The 17989-nt window shown below is 37.0% G+C and overlaps 1 protein-coding gene across 1 annotated transcript; it reads right to left on the reverse strand.

Moving 5' to 3' along the window:
- Positions 1-1005: 1005 nt before the first annotated feature.
- On the reverse strand, positions 1006-16453 carry LOC102807011 (UNC5C-like protein). The gene is made up of 8 exons (XM_085506816.1): positions 16329-16453; positions 7517-7695; positions 7189-7321; positions 6996-7049; positions 5613-6497; positions 4910-5059; positions 1956-2132; positions 1006-1859 (listed from the first exon to the last, which is right to left on the reverse strand). Exons 1-8 carry the CDS (start codon positions 16383-16385, stop codon positions 1491-1493), a joined length of 2004 nt encoding a protein of 667 aa, XP_085362942.1. The 5' UTR covers positions 16386-16453; the 3' UTR covers positions 1006-1490.
- Positions 16454-17989: the final 1536 nt, after the last annotated feature.

The following is a 17989-nucleotide window of genomic DNA, read 5'->3' on the forward strand; positions in this document are numbered from 1 at the left end:
GGGGGGGGCGACGCCCCGAACATTTTTCTCAGGCGGCCGCCCCGGTGCTGCCGAACTGTGTTGGCTTGTGTATACTGTAAATGGGTTAATTATTCACTGGGTTTTAATTTTGCTTATTTCGCTGACTGGCAAAATGCGCTAAATTGAAACCCAGTGAATATGTAAAATTTAGTATAGAACACATTATCTAAATGATAAAACCGTGAATTTAAAATCCACTGAATATGCCTGAAATAGTAAATCAGAGAAATTTAAACCCAGTGAAAATTAGTTATTTTACAGTATATCTGCATGGAAGGTACTAACGGAGTACCTTCCATGATATCTGGTACTTAGAATACAAACACAACGACAAACTTCAGTAATAATAATTAAATAATCAACATGCATGCTTTTCAACATTATACTAATCACGTCTGTGGATTACCTCCAGAGCATCTATGAACCAAATTTCAATGAATTATGAATAAAATGCACATTAGGCAATTAGTAAGCTTGATGAATTTCAATCCAAAACTAATCAGGTTTTTAGCATTGCTCCGATGGCCTTTATATTTGAGGGGGGGGGAAATAGGTACCTATTATGCAAATTAATCACAGAGTTCAACCCAAAACTAATTAGGCCTGTATACAATTCGGGGTAATTATTATAGATGTACATAAAATTAGTTAGATCGTTGAACTGTCTTAGTGTATTTATGTACGAAATATCATTGAGTAAGTACTTAAGATACTGATGGAAAGGTCAAAAGCTAATTATCATGCAAATCAGGTAATTAAGATGCGCATATTTTAATGTAAAACTGGGAAGATCTGCGCATTGTTTTAGAGCATCCATGTACCAAGTTTCATTGAAATATGACGAGAGGTTAATAATACATACATGCATACAAACAGGCTCACCGCAGACGGACAGGGTAATCGCACATGGGAGTCAAAAAGTGCCTCTCGTCCTTAAGACCAGGTATTGTGCTATAACGTTTTTTCACACTTTATACTCGACTGTTATTCATTTGTCTATTTTAATTTCTATTCATCATTGTTCTATGCATAGAAATCCCCACTTTCTGTCAGACTACACATACAGCTATATTCGATTGGTGATTCCCGTCCTACATGTTCAAAAACCATTGCATACTTTTGTTTGTAATTACATATTTATGTTAAGCATCTATTGTTCAACACATGACACTTTTGAGTGTAATTTACGTTCATTCAATGTAATGTAGTCATAACCATGAAGTGATTCTCTTATCTTGTGAATTCGCGTTAAAGCGGGGTAGTCGCCTTTGCATTTATAGCGTGTGTTGTTATCGTCGCTTTGAACTTTGAACCCGCGCATGTGCAGGTGACGACCCTCCCGCTTTAACAGCATATTTTCAGTAGTTATAACTAGGCGTTGCAAAACGAGAATACACATAGCTGAAGCTATAACTAAATTGCACACATATTTAGAATTCCGAAACCATTTCGGACATAACTGTGGTTAATTATGTCCCACTTCCATTTGGTGTTGGATACATTACACGAACTACATCTTTACGTTCAATTGCTGAAAACAAGTTTGACAGTTCTTCAAGCTGACGCGTTGGCGTTAGGTCACTGTTCTCCATTTCCCAAATATTTAACAATTGAAAAGTTGGGCTGCGTATGACATTCTGTCTGTATAATGTTTCAATTTCTTTAATAAAGCTCCAATCTAAATCCAACTTGCTTGCAAACATTCTCCAATCATTTCCATCTGGTGAGTCAACATCAAGTAGTTGGCTGATCTTCAACCGGTGTTCATAATTCATGCGTTGTGGGCCTCTGGTTTTAGAATTTAAAATAGCCTTTTCTACAACAACCTCAACAGATTCCTGTGACAACAAAACAAATAAAACACTCTATAAAATTCACAACAAAAGCGTAGGAACAGGTTCTTTATATTCTGAATCATAGATTCCAATACTAACCCTTTTTTCAATAACTGTAATATTTAAAGACTTTGGATGGGTTTCATCGCATCCATCATTAGCTCGTTGAAAAAAATCGATTTCACCTTCAAAACCCTGCACTGCACATGGATGTTGTCGAGTCGCGCAGTAGCGAGTTGATCCATAATTACCATACTTCAAAATGTCATTCTGTATCTGTAACATGAATAAATGTTAAAATGAAAAAAATAATCCAAGTCACTTTTCGTTTACCCATCTTGTGAGCTTGTTTAATATAACTGCTGAACGGAATGGTATCATTTATTGCAGTGGATCTACCAGCTGGGTCCTACTGTAAACTGTAGCACTTAACTATCCGAATTTCGGCTGGCTGCCATCTTGGATTGAAGATGAACCCCTTTAGAGTGTCTAAGCATTTAGATTTTTTCTTGTAGCAATATTGGTATATGATATATCGTATATATATATCAATTTTCAATGTCTTATTCCTCGTACAGTTGTTTGTAACTGTGTCAATTATAAACCAATGAATGCCAATACTCAATACAATGTACTTTGCGTCACTAAGCAAACTATGACTAAATCAGAATTCACATGGAAACTAACAATTCCAGAAAAACATAAGGGACCAACACAACGCAGTACGAGGTGTTTTAGAAAGTGTGAGCACATCCCACACGCTGCGGCATCTGCCATATATTTGCGTTGCGATATGCATCCCAGAATTGCTTGGTAATATTTGGGAATTGAATCTATCAACCATACAAAACATATCCCTGTTAGGAAATGACAAGGTGGCAACTCCCAGAAATAAGGATATATCGTACACAACTAATTAGTCTATTTGTTGCACATGTTAAATCAAATAAAAAAGATCATGTATTTTTCTTACAAAATCAGTTAAAACATCATGTTTAACAAATGGTTAAGAGCACCTGAACATAACACAACCATAACCACACATTAAAATTAAAATGAAGTAAAAAAGTAAGTCGATTTAATTGCCGACAAATCGAATACGTTTTCAAAATTCAAAACATGTGGCAAAACTTTGCTTCGACTTTGCAGTTATTTCAGAGTGGCGATTCGAACAAATAAACAGCGCATGCCCATATGTGTCAATAATAGGGAAATCCCCAATTCTTACTTTCCATTGTGGTTGGAATCGGGCGTGGCTACATGGCTTTAAAGGTGGCTCGTTGGACATTTGCGTTACAAAAAAGTGGGAACAGAAACTATAATTAATTGCATTATGTATAATAATATAATATAACTGAACAATCATGAACGTCCTGCCAACCCTAGATGAATGAAAACGCACTTTATGCGAAATGGATGAGAGGCATTAGAGAGCTTGGCGTATATATATAGTGTAGTATAGTTTGTAGTATATATAAACGAATCACAAAATACTCAATGCTTCAACATGCGATTGTTTTACAAACATGAAATATGTATGAAGTATAGGTTAATTATGGCAAACACATATATTTCCTAGCAATCATTACCATGCCTTAATGGCAGCTCTATTGTTTCTGTTCCAGTAAAGACAGTGAAACCATACGAAGCCATTTACTTAGGATAGACCTGAATAATGACCCCTGAAAGTTTCATCGAAAACAAATAAACCGTCTAGAAGTTAAATAGTTTTAAAGTTGAAATTTGGAGTAAAAAATGAAACTGAGATAATCGCCATTTTGTAAAAAAAAAGTTTTAAAACGAATCATTCGCTTCATATGTGTAACAGAAACACCTAGAAATACACCATACACCGTAATTTGCCGATGTTAAATCGTCAGGTAAAAAAATAAAATAAAAACATTTACAATTCGAGGGAAACGGACAAAAAATCGTCCGCGAAGTCTCAACCTAGCGTGAAAACTGTCACGGCGTCGTGTTATCAATTCCACTGAGGGAGGGACACAATGGATTACGTAAAGCCGATGACTTATTCATACAGTTATATAAACATAGCGATCGCCATTGGGTGGGTTGAGTCTAAATTTACCTTCCCTCAAACCTTTAAAAAATACTTTAAATGACGCATTTTTCGGTAATTTCCAGGGTATTTTTTTATGTTTAATTAACCGAGCATTTTGTTTGTGTATTTTGGCACTGAAAAGTTAGTTATCGATGACAGCAACAGCAGTGTTGTTTGTCAATTGCATCACAATTCTATCAGCACGATATCAGCACAGTGTTACATCGAAACGAAAAATGTTTGTGGAAACATTTTTTTAGTTTCGCCCACAATGCGAAAAAGCTTGAAATCTATGCACCAAGAAAACAAGAAAAATTGTGGCCTTGTTTTGCGCGAAAATTAAATCGCCCTATCGACGCTACCTCCTACATGAAAATAAATGAAAAAAAAACAATTTATTTAAGGGTGAAAAATTTACTTATCAGTTACAAGTGTATGTTTTGTTTCATTCCGCTTGCATGCTGGAAGCGTCTACGTCTTGTCTGTTTTTTGTAGTTTGCTAGTTGATCGCGCTTGAGGTAAGTAAACAGAGAGCCAGGACAGGAAGTCGCACACCGGCTGCTCCGTAAGTGGGGCCAGCAATCATTTGCATATAACATCAACAGTGACTTGTCAATCAAAGAGCAACGCAAACAAACTTTCGGGACTTTTAATCACATACGCGTGCCTCGGTTTCCTATATTTTAAAATTGATTTTTGAGTATGTTCCAACAATGACAATGCTCCGAAATTTTAACACTATCTAGCCAAGACTGTCTGGATGAGAAAAAGGAAAAAAAAAATTCACGAAAAATGCCCACGAACCTGCATCTCTACCTTAAATAGTTACTTGCTATATACAACATGACTCTTGCTTGGACCCCTGCTTTAATTTTAAATACACTCTGTCAATTCTATGAGACTAGAATCATGTGAACACATTTTCACTCTCTTGTACATTACAATTCTGACATTGTGCGACTAAAATGAAAAAAACACAAAAAAAACTTACTCGTTCAAGGATTTTATTCACTTTCCAAGAGTCAGGCATTATTCGTTTTACTGCAAATTCCAAGTCCTCTTGATTCTGGGAGTCTATCATTATCTGCTGTGCAAGTCCTGTTTGTTTCCCGCCAAGATCAAATTCCTGTTCACGAACAATCTACAAAAGAAAGTGAAAATGTATTTTCTTTTTTCAATTTTGTAGTTATTAATATGTGCATGTGAACATTTTTGGCTGTTGCATATTCGAGTAATGTTAAAGCGGGAGGGTCGTCACCTGCGCACGCGCGGGAATTGAGTCCCAAGCGACTATAACAACACGCGCTTAAAACGCAAAGGCTCATGGGTAGGCGCTTGTTTGTAAACATTGACACGCTATGGGCACCAGACGCATGCGCAGGTGACGACTCTTCCGCTTTAAGTGTCAGAATAAAACACAAATAAGTATGAATTCCAATATAACATGGGACTTGAACCACAATGTAGAAGAGGTAAACGACTCCAAATACATTCGAGCAACGTGCAAGTCGTGTCAGACAGTTTACTTCTGATGAGATGGACAGTTTTTTACTGTTTGATGATTCAGTGAGATTCTTATGTATGTTCTTTGTATCTATACTATACTACAGCACAAACATTGTAGATATAAACACAAAAACAAAGCCTGCTTGTGTTGTATATACTGATGTATACTAATAAAGAATGTATGTTACCTGTTTCGCATCAGCTGTTTGATTCACACAGTACAACCGAATCGGAAATTTTTCTGTCGCAGGGACAAGACTCTCAGTGTAACAAACCACATCCATTATTTTCTTAGCACTTCCCCCTTCGACGATGGTTGTAAAACCTGTGAAATGATCTACAAACAGGAAACATTTATTTTCTTTCATAATCCTGAAACAGGACCCATCCTCGGAAATATTTCGAAAATCTTCTTCCACGCCAACCTCTGTTTTGGTACAAAGAGCAATTACATTTGATCCATTACTGGCAGCACAGTGTTGATATGACAGTACCACACGCTCTCCAAAAGTCGCTCCTGGTGGTCCACAGTATACCGTTGGACTGACAACCAGTTGGTTTGGGGATGGTGGAACTATGCTATGTTGTCCTTTATTGACATATATATAAATCATTGCAGGGGCATCTTTATCATCGATTGCACCTGGTGGTATAAACAGATTTATCCCCATCTCCACTAGACTCAGTTGGCCGCCTTCCTTGTCGAATAGGCCCGCAGCAAATCTTGTATTTGTAAAATTGAAGTTCTTCCACATGTTTTTGCTGTGTGCCGTTTCAGCCATGTCTTCTGCAATGCCAATCAACTCGTCCAGTTCGTTGACATCAGATGGGGGTGCATGATCAATAGGTGGAATAGGTGTTTCATCTTCCTCTTCCACAGGTAGACCAAATCCTTCAGTAAAAGCTTCTGCTACTGCATCAGAATCTGTGGAAATGGTAAATACATCAACACGTTGTCTCGTACAGGTTGGTAAACGTTTTCGTTCGTCTGTGACATCAAATAGCGTATTGTCGTAACAGGCACCACTGACAAGCTCAACCCTCTCAGGCCTCTCTATTTGCTGTTCTTCGGGCTGTAATAGTAGAAGAAACAGATCAGAAAAGCAGAGTATTTGTACTATTACAACTATTACAACAACCTCCCTCAATAACTATACATGTAGTTGTAACAAGAATCTTTTGTGTAATTTTCAATAAAAGTTGCATAATGCCACACGGCCTTGTGAACCGTAGCGTGTCATTGTTTACACACAAGCGTCTACCCATAAGCCTTTGCGTTTTAGCAGGCATTGTTATCGTCGCTTGGGACCCAATTCCCGCGCGTGCGCAGGTGACGACCCTTCCGCTTAAACGAGTTTTAGCGCCACCAGTCAGTTTCTGTGTTAGAATGAGGGGGTGATTTCTACCTTGTGTGATTTCTTTGTTGATTTTGTCTGATTGCCGTCACTCTGATGAGCTATCAAATATTTCAGAAGCGAAATCACCCCCTCTACGCTGAGAAAATTTAACAATTTTTACCCCGGTTGAGTTTTTAAGGTAACGCCAGAACCCGAAACTTGTGTATTACTCACCACTTCTAGCATGCTAATCTCCGAAAGAACATATTTACGATTTATGCATGGACACTAAAACAAAAAAGATTTACATCATAAGTACGTACAAGAAACGTATCTCAAACATATATTTAGAAAATACTTTACAAATCTACCAATAACAGAATCCAGTTATACAAAAATACATATAATATAATCAATCTTCACTTACACAAATATACATCAGTTTTGGGAGGATGGTCACTCGTTTGATGTACAGAAGATAACAGACCAGCATTCCCAAAAGCAAGCCAGTCACAAACAAACAAGGTAGCAGTATATGATACAAGGTGTCATCGTTGTCCCTGTTCAAAGAAAAAGTACTAATACAATGCAATGATTTATTTCAATCCTTGAGTTTGGTGCACCAGAAAAATGAATATCAGAGAAATATATTCTTATGGCAATATTTTTCAAGTGATACTTGGTGGCTGAGACTGTTAAACTCCAAAGTGTTGATTGTACTAATATGTGGTATATGCTTAGAAATTTGTACATACGGGCAACAGATCACCTCTTCTGGCGCATAAGTGGTTGTATTAGTATCGTTGGTTGGATATATACGGTTTACCATCACGCTCCCTGTAGGACAGTAGCTCTCATTCGGCACATTGTTTTCAGATAAAGAGCAGACATAACAATTCTCTTGAACCTGGGTGCATTCAACATCACTGGTTGCCTAGAATCAATTGTATGTACAAACATATCAATGCGTAATCTGTGCGACAAATTTGTAATTAAACATCGAGTGCCGCTGCGGCAGTGATCTACAAAAAAAGGTCCCATTATTGTAGTTTTTTTATGACAAAAACGATATAAATTTAACTGTCGGGTATTACAACTTGCATCATGTCAGAGGAAAGCTGAAGGAGAACAAAAACGTCTAGCAATGTGACACACAATGAGAAATTGTGTTAGTAGTAGCCGGCTCTTTGATGTCCACCCAGGCGATCTCTAGTCATTAACAATACACACACATTGATAAATACTTTATGTAACCCATATTTCAGTTGTCAAGAAACAGTAGACGATTTGCAAAACTTAATTTAGTGTACACATGATGACGTGGAATTGAAAACCAGTCAGCGCCGTCAAAAAATATCAGCGATAATTTAAAACACATCATGATCCAAACTGGTATAATACTATTGTTTCAGCAAGTGCAGTATTTCTAAATTGAGATTGAGATTAACAGCAGATGGGTGAAAATTGTAGAATTTTATGCAGAAAATAACATCGAATACAATTGAGATCAAGACTAGCGACAGATAGGTGATAATTGTATAATTTTATGCAGATAATGACATCAAATACAATTCAGATCGAGACTAACGACAGATAATTGTAGAACTTTATGCAGAAGATGACATCGATACTAAAGAGACTAACCTGATTCTATGTGACACGTGTAACAACGGTAAAAATCGATATACATTGTGGTAGATATTGTGTAGTGTATGTGCATGGGCGTAACCTTACAAAGCAAATACTATAACAACGGTAAAAATTGATATACATTGTTGTAGGTAGTGTGCAGTGTAGCATGTATGGGCGTGGCCTTGCATAACAAATACTATAAAAACGGTAAAAATCAATATACATTGTGGTAGATAGTGTGTAGTGTACAACAAACGTCACAATTGCGTGAAATTAGTCAGATCGAAACGTGTCCCAGTGTCGGCGACAGGGTTTGTAAACGGTTATGTTTTGGTTAGTAGAGTCATGGAACTATATAGTTCCATGGTAGAGTAGACAATTATGATAAACAAATACATTGTAGCAAACATAACGCCCAACCGTCCACTACACGTAATATAAATAGGTGACGGTAAATGTTGTATTGGTGACGCACATTTGTGTTAGGCTAGTTTATAGGGGGCATAGTTCTTCTGTGTTGATAAAAATCCTAATGTCTGAAAACAACAAATTTGATGACACCAACTAAAAAAACAACACAAAGACTAAACGCCGACACAAAAAAAGAGCAACGGACCCATAGCTAAATCAAACTGTTACCGGTATATCTCTTTCTGGAGGATGTGGTGGCCCTAAAAAGGGCAGTTTTGTACAGTTTCTGAGCTAAACGAACAGATATCCCGTTGCACTGAAGAATGGTCTAGTGTCAGCTAGTGTAATTTTCTCAATTTTCGAAGCTGATTAAAGACAACGGTAGTCGCTCTAAACACCTTTTTATTTTGTTAAAACAAAATTTCCCGGACTATTGCACGCACACAAATGTTTTTTCACAACAATGATGACTGTACACACTCAACGCGTGGTCAGAGAAACTTCCACTTCCTGAACTAAAATGGGTGCCAGACTGGGTTGCCAGGCCGGGGTGTTAGGCAGCTCCAGGTTATTACAGGATTTAGTTATCGGTATATTTCGAAAATTGTCGAACCGTTACCATCCAAATCTTGTTTTTATACGAACGTGTCACATTCCGGGTTTGTTCGGCACAAATGAGATCACAGTTACCACTCCTTTGAGTAAAATGGTTTGTCTCATTAACCTCCGCTTTTTTGTCGCTGATTGTTTTTAAAATGTAGCCAGTTTGTTGTTACAGTTATAACGGCCAACAAGCAATCGACGGCACCAGGTGTCTGGCAGGACAAACGCACAATCAATCAAACGGACCGACAGTTCCAAACTGATTTCACGCAATTATGCCGTTCGTTGTATCGTGCATGGGCGTGACCTTACAAAGCAAATACTATAACAAGTAACCTGTAGAATGCTGTGTGGGTAATATTTTTATATTGATTTTTGTTGCATTTGCAGCAAATAGTTACCAAACAATGAGAAATCTATAGGAATGGATATACCTCTCAGCTGGCTTCACATGCATAGTTCAAGACTGCCTAACCGGTGCTTATACCAGGATTTAGTTGCAGCACTGTGGTCTGTGGTTACAGCTTCATTTTCCGAGTAATCACAAGAAATTGACATTACAATAGAAAATAAAAGACTGGCACTCCCATACAATTAATAGCAAGTGAAATTCCTGGAATTGAAACATAGATTTTGAAGTCACTGGTGTAGGCATTGAATAACTTCAAGTTGGCATAAAGACGAGGTAGTTTATTTAATCAGTGCTGAACTAGAGGTTGAAATTATAATTAAGTTCGTTGTCATATAATTTGTTTATTTAAATTTCTCCTGAATTCAAATAGAATACACTGGTGAAAGGATGTTTTTGAGGTGTGGTTACATTGTGTATGGAGTGGTAGGGTTGGGTGTCATATATTTTTTTCATTTTCAACTCTCATGAAATCACACAGAATTTCACTTAATTTATTTTCGATGAAAAGTTTTCAAGCATACGGTGTGAATCAAATTTTCACTGTGCTGTGTCAAGTCTCAATAGAGTATGAGGGAAATGGCATTTTCACTGGAATTTATTTTAGCGGAAAAATGTTCACAGTGAAAGGAAGTATTCCACATTATTACATATATACTGCAGTTTATTTTGATTCGTCCCTGAAATCAAAATCGGTACTTCCACACCCCATATGCAAATGAGGTCTGAGAGCGAATAAAGTAGTCCGTTCAAGAGTAGCGTTTTTCGATAAATAGCAGAAATAAACAATATTTAGAAGTACGATACTTTACGTTTGGGTACATGAATATATTTGCCGAGTGAAATGAAATTTGAACAACAGTAATGGTACTTCTAAGCAGTAACTTATTTTGACTAAAACTAATTTGCATATCACCCATGCAATGATGTTTTTGGTATTTTCACGGTCAATATGCAAATGAACATGGTATTGGCGATTCGCTCCACTTGGATTGCCCTTAAAATCACTTTAATTTTGTGTATCTGTGTGTGTGTGTGTGTGTCATTTTTAGTGTTTTCACGTATTAATTCTTCTGTGATTTGTTTGGCTTGGCCGATTTCGCTCAAACTTAGCAGGTAGGTCACACCTTCACCCTAGTTATCAGGAAATGTATCTCCTACAAATTTTGGATACAACACCTCAGACATAGCTCATTTTGCTCAGCTTGAGTGTGGGCACAAAGTTACTATTGGTAAAATCTGAAAACAAATTCTGACCACCGTTTCCATGGAAACAGCCAACAACTGAATTTTTTAATACCTTCACGCCAAATGTATCACACCCTACATTTCTATGATTAAAAAGCATGGACGTAGCTCATTCTAATCCGCTTGAGTGTGGGCAACAATTTACTGAGATTTTTTGTGGCTTGGCTAATTTTGTTTATAATTGACAGGCAGGTCGTACCGTCACTAATTGGCAAAACAATCCTGGTCCACAGCTACCATGGCAACAGCCGAAAACTGTTTTTTGAATACTTTCGACCCCAAATTTATTACCTCCCACTAGTCTTGTATTCATGCCTTTTATTTTGGCTACGTTGCACACCGGTAAGAGATCACCGACGCCGACATTGTTACACTGTATCAATGTAATCCCGACGCAACTTTGAACTTTGAATGAACTTTAAATGCTGCCTGCAATCTAGAATATACTATCGGTTGGAAATAATAAATTTAAGGGATTGTTCAGTTACTCTGGCCTGGGGGGGGGGTCGGCAGATTCCATTTTGTCAGCTGTAAATCTCAGTTGACCCACCCCTATCAACAACAAAAAGTGGGCGACCCCCTAACATTATATTTTAAAACATGCAGACCCCCCCCGAAAAACAAAGAAACATTAACAGTTTTGGCTCTGACATGATTACAAAATGTATGATGTGCATTGAAAATATCGTGGTTTGCCGTAATTTTTAGTGTTTTCATTTAATAGACCAGTCACCTTAGGAGGGGAGGGGAAGCATAAAGCCAAAAAACGACTACAGAAAAGGCTGCAGGAAGTAGGGAAATCTATGCTGCTAAAGATAGTAAATAAAAACAAAGCTGTGGAGTACTCACTTGATAAACGCCCTTATAAGATAGGAAAAGAGGATTTGAATCTAGGCGGTTTGAAAACTAATTTGGATTTAATATATCTTCCATATCTTATAGACCAGGAAAGCTTTACACCTGAAGCACAGTCTGTGCTTATGAAAACAAGGGACACTTTGATTTTTGTATAAATTTGTCTTGGATTTTGGTATTTTACAGAGCAAAATATGCATATTTAAAAGTTAAAAAAACAAAAAAAAAATATTTATTCATATACATGAATCCATTTAACTTTTTTGATTTGCTGAACAAAAACTGTCACTGCTCTTTGTACTAATTGCTGTGTTTTTCCGTCTCCAGCTACAATTGGATAAATCCAGTAAATATCTTATACAATGGTGACTTCAGACTTTAAATAAAATAATCTGATATCACATGGACTTGGGATGTGTTCAAAACTTAACTGTATAATTGCACGGGGCTCTGCCGCATTGCATAATCTGTTAGTTATTTGTCAACTTCAACCCCAAAATATTTAGCCTATAACATTTTTTGCATCAACAAATTTATAGGCAATATGGGTAATAGTTATTACATTGTATTAAGAACACATTTGTACGATTAACTTTTTAATCTATTGTTCTGAAATAAAATTTAAAAAAATATATGCATAAGCGCGTGTGTGAATTGTGGAAAACAGGGTGACGCCCCCCCCCCATTCGCAAAATCAAAATCAGGGTAACCCCCCTACTGATCCACCCCCAGGCCGAAGTAACTGACCAATCCCTAACAACAGCATACGTCCTAGCAATAAAATAAAATGACTTCTAAGGACTGAATGTTTTTTTGCGAACTTTGTATACGGTGCCCGGTTTTAGTTATAAACCGACGTTAGCTTCGCGGTCATGTCCTACCATGGCAACAGCCGAAAACATATTGCTAGTTTTTTTTAGTGGAGTGGATCGCCAACCGGCTTGTTTTCATTGGCAAAATCGTTCAGCAACATGTTTGGCATATTAGGTGTACATCACATGGACTACTACGATTGAGAGAACTTTATGTATGTTGAATGAGTTTTATAAACCCCGAAGGGTTCTTGGAAGATCCACCCACAGTAAAATTAGCGATTGCCATGGAGGCGCAACCATCAACATCAAAATCGCAGGAGGTTTCTGCTGGCGACGTTACCCAGTTCCAAATAAAGATCACCAACGCCAAATAAGCAACATTTTAACCCGTAATCAAGATTAATTCAATCCACGGCTAACAAGCAACATCACAAGTGAAGTTGTAGCGTGAAGCTCAGCACTACTGCTGACAACGTAAGTCATGCTTGCGTGCCTTCACCATTGTATTCAAACGAATCACGTGGTGTGCCGTTCTCTTTCAAACCCGGGATTCGATCAATAGGGGAGTTTCAGTAAAAAAAACACATTGCAAATCATGCAAATTCAACATTTTCAAACCAGTATACTAAAACAGAAATGCTCAGCGATGCAAAAGAAGGATAGATGTTACTTTTCATTATACACATCTCTGTTGATACAATCCCTCACATATTCTATTCCCAGTTATACCTGCGTAAATGGATTAGCCTCTTTTGATGTTGACATTCAGACTAAAATCACGTGACAGGCTGTTAACATTGGCTGTTGCATACACTTTCGCCGGTCTGGAAAATGTGTTTAGTTAGCTCTCATTCAAGTAACAATGCAGATTTCCCAGTGGGAGTGAAACTATTCGACTCTCCCATTAAAAAATAGGGGTGTTTTGAGCAAAAAAACGAATAACCCTGGAGTGCACACAACACACTGAATTTCGGAACAAATCTTGCATTATTTACAGCAGCAGAATACCACAGAAATATCAGACGAAACATGGAAACACTATATGTATGTATTTCGGCCTGAACCCTCTCTATTGCAATTCCAGGAATTACCCCCCATATGTGCAACCATTTTCCACCTTGGTACCACCTAAGCCTGAAAACAAAATCTTAATACCACGCTGAAGCGTTTGGTAACAACGGTTAAAATCGATACACATTGTGATAGAAGGAGTGTAGTCTGTCATACAGGCGCGTAGCCTTGCATAACAAATACTTTTACATTGACAAAAATCGACATACATCGTGACAGACAGTGTGTAGTGTAGCATTCATAGGCGAAGCTATCACGACAAAATCTGTAACAACTAGTACAACATAGTTGTCCCCAGTGCATAACTTTAAATTAGGGAAGCGAAAACATTTAAGGTAGAGATGCAGGTTGGGAGACTATATTTCTAATTGTCTCTAATTACTGTAATTACATGAGTAAAATATACTTTTTACCAATCAAGTTATATATCATTTGAAAGAGTTTTATTTAAACTTTTGAGTTTTATGGTTTACAATAATGTACTATGATACCATATTAAGTGGTGTTGATTTTGGGTTAAAATCATGCATTTTAGGTGAAAGTGCACTTAAAACTATTTAACTTTTGAATGCATACCCTGATTTTAATTTAAGAACACTTATTTAAAACTTCTGTTTACTAGGAACATAATGGCTTATTTATTAGTGCTTCCATTGAAAAGTTTTTACACAGTGCTCTTTGAAACATTCACATTTTATAAATCGTTCACAGTTAACAGAGCCGCTAATTGGCAGCTCTATTGTTTCTGTTCCAGTAAAGACAGTGAAACCATACGAAGCCATTTACTTAGGATAGACCTGAATAATGACCCCCGAAAATTTCATCGAAAACAAATGAACCGTCTTGAAGTTAAATAGTTTTAAAGTTGAAATTTGGAGTAAAAAATGAAACTGAGATAATCGCCATTTTGTAAAAAAAAAGATTTAAAACGAATTATTCGCTTCATATGTGTAACAGAAACTCCTAGAAATACACCATATACCGTAATTTGCCGATGTTAAATCGTCAGGTAAAAAAATAAAATAAAAACATTTACAATTCGAGGGAAAGGGACAAAAAAATCGTCCGCGAAGTCTCAACCTAGCGTGAAAACTGTCATGGCGTTGTGTTATCAATTCCGCTGGGGGAGGGACACAATGGATTACGTAAAGCCGATGACTTATTCATACAGTTATATAAACATAGCGATCGCCATTCGGTGGGTTGAGTCTAAATTTACCTTCCCTCAAACCTTTAAAAAATACTTTGTATGACGCCGTTTCCGTGGACCGTGCGAAGTTAGACGACCAGGTTGAAATGGGCCCTAATATTTTACTACACAACGGCTATTCGAAATAAAGTCACATTGGAAAGGGAACTATTGTAAATCGATACAGGTTTCATTCAACTACAGACGAGACAGGTCGCATACTCATTTTCAGCCAATCAGGCGTGCCGTAACAGCAAGTATTTCCTTGATTTACCCAGAACTCTGTGCGAATCCCCCTTGATTCTGGCTGCTGGCCATTTTCGTTCATGAAATCGTCGGATATCATCAGAAAACGCGGAATTTGTGCAGTTTTGAATAAAACCAAGTTAGCGATTATGAACAATGGTCATTAACGTAACACCTGATCCCCTCTAAAAATTTTGTTTCGCATTTTAAGGTAAGAAATCGACATTTGAAACCGACAGGGTGTCGATTTACTAGGTGCCGTGTTTCACAACTTGTTTATTTATATACGTATAGCGGATGATTTTTTTTGAAAATTAGTATTTATTGATTTTCAGCCCCCAAGTGACTGTGCATCTGACGCCCATTTCTGTGACAGGTTTTACGTTCTGTACCGTAAACACACACCACAGATACTCTACGGTGCTCAATTTATATGTCATTTCGTTTCATGTTTTTTGATTTTTTTTTAAATATGGGATGTATGAGCTTTTCACTTTATATCTTGTTTCTACTTAGGCGAACGATCACCAATGAAATTGGCCGAAGGCAACGGTTCACGCGATTGGGTGACAAACCTACACAATGGGTTGTTTTATTCTGTAACTTGCACTATTCATTGAATAATTGATTTAGATTGTGGGTGTATGTGTGCCTTCTAAACGGAAGTATTTATGTTCGTGTGAACTTCGCCTGGTGCAACACGAGTCAAGATACCCCCCCCCCCAAAAAAAACGATGAAAATTAAATAAAACTGTAGAAATAAAGTTAATAATTAAAACAAATGTCCGGTTCAATGATGAAACCGATACTAAATGATTTCCTGCTTAAAAGTCATAACAGTCACGGGGCACATTTAGTAAAGGGAGCCAGGGAACTATAATAAACTGTACACCTTGGGATGGGGTATCGTTAAATTGTACTTGTCTGTCGTCTGTTGTTTCCAATATACAAATGTCGGATCGCTGAAGTCTTCAGCACCTATTTTTATATACTAGATACCAACCGATACGACACCCATACAGGCGTACGGTTTGTTATAGGATCTGGGTTCTCCGAGGCACATGTACATATTATTTACGTTTGCTCACCTGTGACGTATAACTCGCGGCGTATAAGATAATGAGAACAGTTGCTACAAGTGACATGGTGATCCTACCAAGTATATAAATCGTGATTAAAACTGGACGAGACAAGCTTCACCTCGACAAACATGGCCGGATCAATGGAAATGTTAAAATATTCCAGATACACTTCCGCTTAGCAATTTCTTTTCATTGTTGGTATGAGTGGTATACCGCTATTTTAGTAGAGGGAGGGAGGGTCTATGCACGCTCTAATAAATCTCATGAACTTCCTCAAACCAGTAGATTTATGGTGTGCCATAAGGACCAAAATTGAAAAACACCAATAAATAAAAGAATAAATCAAAGAATAAAACAATAAATAAAAGAATAAATTGAAGAATAGAATAAGAAATAAAAGAATAAATTGAAGAATAGAACGATAAATTAAAAAATAAAAGAATAAATAAAATAATGAAACAAAAAATAAAAGAATAGAACAATAATTAAAACAAAAAATAAAAACGTAAAAGAATAAATAGAAACAAAGAATAATAATTAAAAGAATAAAAGAAAGAATAGGAAAATAAATAAAAAACTTTGAACCCGACCTTTAACCCGAAATTCCCAACGCACAACATGTCGAGGGAAAGTCAGCATCAACAGGGATGTGCTGATCACCGTCGATCTTGTTTAGTATCTGCGACTGAAACACTTCACTGAGCCGCTGATAACGTGGTGTAATTATTGTCCGAAGACCAAACAAGTCGTAGTAATGAACCGAGTCATTCATAGTTCCAAGTATCCCCACCAACACGGGGGGCTTGTTACAGTAACTGACGGCGAATCCCCCTCCTGCGAGCATGAAGGGCGAGAAGGGAGGACACTCTTCGTCACAGCTAAAGAATATCTGAATTGACATAGTTAACAACGGTTATTAGAAGAAACATGGTTTAACTTTGAAAAAAAGCTCACACAAGCTGAATAAAGTATATTGTCGACACATTAACATCCCATTAACAAGGTCATAATTTTTGAAAAAATTGGTCATAAATCGCATGACAATGTTTTTTATGTACAATCATGAAGCTGATGTCCCATGGTACAATGAAATAGCATTATTTTGTGTGTTACAGTTAAGCTTTTTGAGAAATGTGTTCTCATATTTCTTGAAAATTGCTATTTTAGAACAATTCCATAGAACACAATGTTAAAGAAAAATTGCATTTTTTGACACTTTTTAAAACCCAGATTTTTTAAATAATTCAGAACAACAAAAAGTACTCCATCATTAACAATATATGATTTTTTTCAGCCTCTGTCACCAGGCTAGATTTTGAGATATTGCATAATATCTCTGCCATAGGAACCTGGAAAGGCTGGTGACCCTCAACTTTTTTTAGGTCAATATTCTTATATTGCCTTGGAGTACAGTTATGAATTTTCAGTAATCGTTATTGTTGTTCATTGGTATATTAAATGCCAGGCTATGATTTGACAAAATATTTTTTTAATGGTTAAATATGTTAATATTAGTGAATGATGATAAATTATGTTATTTATGATGCATCTTTGGAAGGGAAAAATGTATAATAATAAGGTTATTACGAGGATACCTTAAGTATGCACTCAGACAGTACATCGTCGCATCGACCTCCGCTGCGTGTCGGTCGATTCTTCCGCTGTAC

The sequence above is a fragment of the Saccoglossus kowalevskii genome, chromosome 2, assembly GCF_978046115.1.
Source record: "Saccoglossus kowalevskii chromosome 2, keSacKowa6.1, whole genome shotgun sequence".
Taxonomy (NCBI): domain Eukaryota; kingdom Metazoa; phylum Hemichordata; class Enteropneusta; family Harrimaniidae; genus Saccoglossus; species Saccoglossus kowalevskii.